This window comes from Salvelinus fontinalis, chromosome 41, assembly GCF_029448725.1.
Source record: "Salvelinus fontinalis isolate EN_2023a chromosome 41, ASM2944872v1, whole genome shotgun sequence".
NCBI classification, from domain to species: Eukaryota; Metazoa; Chordata; class Actinopteri; order Salmoniformes; family Salmonidae; genus Salvelinus; species Salvelinus fontinalis.
In genome coordinates, this window is record NC_074705.1 from 709906 (window position 1) to 714905 (window position 5000).

Here is a 5000-nt window from a genome sequence, read left to right on the forward strand (position 1 = left end):
GCTCAGGGAAAGTGCTGTCAAATGACTTGTGTTTCACTCAGAGACAAAATTGAAACGGTTTTAGAAACCATAGCTTGTTTTCTATCCAATGGTATATGGTTATATGCATATAGTAACAGCAATAATTGAATAAGAGGCAGTTTAATCTGTAGAGGCAATTATGCTAATGCGAAAACAGCACCCCCTGTATTCTCAAGAAGTTAATCCACACATAAAACGGTCAACCGAATCGTTTCTAGTCATCTCTCCCTCCTTCCAGGCCTTTTCTTCTCTGGACTTTATATTGCGATTGGCAACTTTCATAAATTAGGTGCATTACCGCCACTGACCTCGTTCGTCTTTCAGTCACCCACGTTGGTTTAACCAATGAGAAGATGGGAGAGGCAGGACTTGCCGCGCGATCTGCGTCACAAATAGAACTGACTTCTTCTACTTTAGCCCGTGGCAACGGAGACGCTCGTCGGCGCGCGAGAGCAGTGGGGCTGCAATAATTGAATAATCTAGATTTCTACATTTATTTTGCGACACGTGCGCACGGACGCGGGCGGTGTAGTCAGCCTGTTAGTCTACACCTGTTGTTTAGAGAGCTTGTGACACGTGTCATGTGACTGCAGTCACAGTCTGGTCTGATTAATGAACCGCTGTGTAAACAGCAGGAGAGACAGACTGCCTGGTGAGAATGTGATCCACGGGGGGGGGTGTCTGGTGCAACACATCAACACAACAGAAATAGGTAGAGAGACTGGGTGAATCTCAAAAGTCATTCCTTGATTCCTTGCGTCCTTTTTCCTTGTCTCCTGAAAATATACATTGGGAAGCGAGGAGAACATTCAACGACATAAAGAACAGCTAGAAAACACAGTGAACTAAACACACTGTCTTCAACAAAGGGACTGAGTTTTGTGTGCTTTGTCTCTCTCTCTCTCTCTCCCTCCCTTTCACTCTCTCTCTCTCTCTCTCCCTCTTTATCCCTCTTCTCTCTCTCTCACTCCACTCTCGCTTTATCTCCCTCCCCCTCTCTCTGTCTCCCACTTCTCCTTCGATCTCTTCTTCTCTCTCTCTCTGTCTCTCTCTGTCTCTCTCTGTCTCTGTCTCTGTCTCTCTCTGTCTCTCTCTGTCTCTCTCTCTCTCTGTATCTCTCTCTCTCTGTCTCTGTCTCTCTCTGTCTCTCTCTGTCTCTGTCTCTCTCTGTCTCTCTCTCTCTGTCTCTGTCTCTCTGTCTCTCTGTCTCTGTCTCTCTCTCTCTCTCTCTCTCTCTGTCTCTGTCTCTGTCTCTGTCTCTCTCTCTCTCTCTCTCTCTCTGTCTGTCTGTCTGTCTGTCTGTCTGTCTGTCTGTCTGTCTGTCTGTCTGTCTGTCTGTCTCTCTCTCTCTCTCTCTCTGTCTCTCTCTCTCTCTGTCTCTGTCTCCAGTTTGAGGAGGAGTACCTGGGTCGACAGGAGGCTCAGGCTCAGCTGCTGAAGAGTGAAGAGAAGATCAATGAATTGCAGGCCGAGCTACTGGCCTTCAAGTCCCAGGTAACTCCACACCACACCCACAGACAGACAGACAGACAGGCAGACAGGCAGACAGGCAGACAGGCAGACAGGCAGACAGGCAGACAGGCAGACAGGCAGACAGACAGACAGACAGACAGACAGACAGACAGACACCACCACACCCACACCACGGCTCCACGATATGGTGGGGTTTGGCTATAGGCTACTTTGATGCAAGGTAAACCCATATACCTAGATGTACAGACTACTTCAATCAGCCTGACTAACCGGTGTCTGTATATAGCCTCTCTACTGTATATAGCCTCTCTACTGTATATAGCCTCTCTACTGTATATAGCCTCTCTACTGTGTATAGCCTCTCTACTGTATATAGCCTCTCTACTGTATATAGCCTCTATACTGTATATAGCCTCTATACTGTATATAGCCTCTCTACTGTATATAGCCTCTCTACTGTATATAGCCTCTCTACTGTATATAGCCTCTCTACTGTGTATAGCCTCTCTACTGTATATAGCCTCTCTACTGTATATAGCCTCTCTACTGTATATAGCCTCGCTACTGTATATAACCTCGCTACTGTATATATCCTCTCTACTATATATAGCCTCGCTACTATTATAGCCTCTCTACTGTATATAGCCTCTCTACTGTATATAGCCTCTCTACTGTATATAGCCTCTACTGTATATAGCCTCTCTACTGTATATAGCCTCTCTACTGTATATAGCCTCTATACTGTATATAGCCTCTCTACTGTATATAGCCTCTCTACTGTATATAGCCTCTCTACTGTATATAGCCTCTCTACTGTATATAGCCTCTCTACTGTATATAGCCTCTCTACTGTATATAGCCTCTCTACTGTATATAGCCTCTCTACTGTATATAGCCTCTCTACTGTATATAGCCTCTCTACTGTATATAGCCTCTCTACTGTATATAGCCTCTCTACTGTATATAGCCTCATTACTGTATATAGCCTCTCTACTGTATATAGCCTCTCTACTGTATATAGCCTCTCTACTGTATATAGCCTCATTACTGTATATATCCTCTCTACTGTATATAGCCTCTCTACTGTATATAGCCTCTCTACTGTATATAGCCTCTCTACTGTATATAGCCTCTCTACTGTATATAGCCTCTCTACTGTATATAGCCTCTCTACTGTATATAGCCTCTCTACTGTATATAGCCTCTCTACTGTATATAGCCTCTCTACTGTATATAGCCTCTCTACTGTATATAGCCTCTATACTGTATATAGCCTCTATACTGTATATAGCCTCTCTACTGTATATAGCCTCTCTACTGTATATAGCCTCTCTACTGTATATAGCCTCTCTACTGTATATAGCCTCTCTACTGTATATAGCCTCTCTACTGTATATAGCCTCATTACTGTATATAGCCTCTCTACTGTATATAGCCTCTCTACTGTATATAGCCTCTCTACTGTATATAGCCTCTCTACTGTATATAGCCTCATTACTGTATATAGCCTCTCTACTGTATATAGCCTCTCTACTGTATATAGCCTCTCTACTGTATATAGCCTCTCTACTGTATATAGCCTCGCTACTGTATATAGCCTCTCTACTGTATATAGCCTCTCTACTGTATATAGCCTCTCTACTGTATATAGCCTCGCTACTGTATATAGCCTCTCTACTGTATATAGCCTCTCTACTGTATATAGCCTCTCTACTGCATATAGCCTCTCTACTGTATATAGCCTCTCTACTGTATATAGCCTCTCTACTGCATATAGCCTCTCTACTGTATATAGCCTCTCTACTGTATATAGCCTCTCTACTGCATATAGCCTGTCTTTTTATTGTTGTCTTATTTCTTTACCTATTGTTCACCTAATACCTTTTTTGCACGATTGGTTAGAGCCTGTAAGTCAGCATTTCACTGTAAGGTGACAAACCAAACTTTGATTTGATTTGCATGCCTCATTTGAAGTGAGACGTGCAGCTGTCGAATCCCGAAGTCCGTTTTTGAAAATACCTTTTCTGCCTCCAGCTCGTTGTCAAGTGGTGACGTGCTGCTTCCTGTCTACCGTTGATTATAGCCAGTGGTCTTCAATTACCAGTTGGGGAAATATAACATTTTAGTTTAACCGTGGCCATCAAAAGTAAAAAAAAAAGAAGAAATTGAGTAGCCTGTTATGAGAAAGTGTATTTAAATAAAATCGAATCCAATAGTCATAGTTTGGTTTGATAGAATCTATTGTCTTTGGGCCATTTGAGGTGAGCAGTAATTATCCTGCCGGTCGCCACGCGGTCTCGTCTGTTTCTACTTCATATTGTGTGTTAATCACTGATCTCTATCCTGGGAAAGGAAATTGTTCTTAAAGCAATTTATTCTGTCTGCCTCGTCCCTCTCCTCTTTCCTCTCTCCCTTCCTCTTCTCATTCCTCTCCCTCTTCTCATTCCTCTCCCTCTCCTCCTTCCTCTCCCTCTTCTCCTTCCTCTCTCCCTCTCTCCCTCCCTCTTCTCCTTCCTCTCTCTCTCCCTCCCTCTTCACCTTCCTCTCTCCCTCCCTCTTCTCCTTCCTCCCTCCCTCCCTCTCCTCCTTCCTCCCTCCCTCCCTCTCCTCCTTCCTCTCTCCCTCCCTCTTCTCCTTCCTCTCCCTCCCTCCCTCTTCTCCTTCCTCTCTCCCTCTTTTCCTTCCTCTCTCCCTCCCTCTTCACCTTCCTCTCTCCCTCCCTCTTCTCCTTCCTCCCTCCCTCCCTCTCCTCCTTCCTCCCTCCCTCCCTCTCCTCCTTCCTCCCTCCCTCCCTCTTCTCCTTCCTCTCTCCCTCCCTCCCTCCCTCCCTCCCTCCCTCCCTCCCTCCCTCTTCTCCTTCCTCTCCCTCCATCCCTCTTCTCCTTCCTCCCTCCCTCCCTCCCTCTTCTCCTTCCTCCCTCCCTCCCTCTTCTCCTTCCTCTCTCCCTCCATCCCTCTTCTCCTTCCTCTCTCCCTCCCTCCCTCCCTCTTCTCCTTCCTCTCTCCCTCCCTCCCTCCCTCTTCTCCTTCCTCTCTCCCTCCATCCCTCTTCTCCTTCCTCTCTCCCTCCCTCCCTCCCTCTTCTCCTTCCTCCCTCCCTCCCTCTTCTCCTTCCTCTCTCCCTCCCTCTTCTCCTTCCTCTCTCCCTCCCTCTTCTCCTTCCTCTCTCCCTCCCTCCCTCTTCTCCTTCCTCTCCCTCATCCCTCTTCTCCTTCCTCTCCCTCCATCCCTCTTCTCTTTCCTCTCTCTCTCCCTCCCTCTTCTCCTTCCTCTCTCCCTCCATCCCTCTTCTCCTTCCTCTCCCTCATCCCTCTTCTCCTTCCTCTCCCTCCATCCCTCTTCTCTTTCCTCTCTCCCTCCCTCCCTCTTCTCCTTCCTCTCTCCCTCCCTCCATCTTCTCCTTCCTCTATCTCTCCATCCCTCCCTCTTCTCCTTCTTCCCTCCCTCTCTCTTCTCCTTCTTCCCTCCCTCTCTCTTCTCCTTCCTCTCTTCTTCCTTCCCTCCCT

The 5000-nt window shown here is 46.6% G+C and overlaps 1 protein-coding gene across 1 annotated transcript in view; it reads left to right on the forward strand.

The window, feature by feature from the left end:
• The window catches only part of LOC129840305 (protein diaphanous homolog 3-like), a gene marked incomplete in the record, with an annotated part of 449243 nt that overhangs the window by 416209 nt on the left and 28034 nt on the right, over nucleotides 1-5000 (forward strand). The window contains 1 exon segment of the mRNA XM_055908106.1: nucleotides 1411-1515. Coding sequence (XP_055764081.1) covers nucleotides 1411-1515 — 105 coding nt within the window.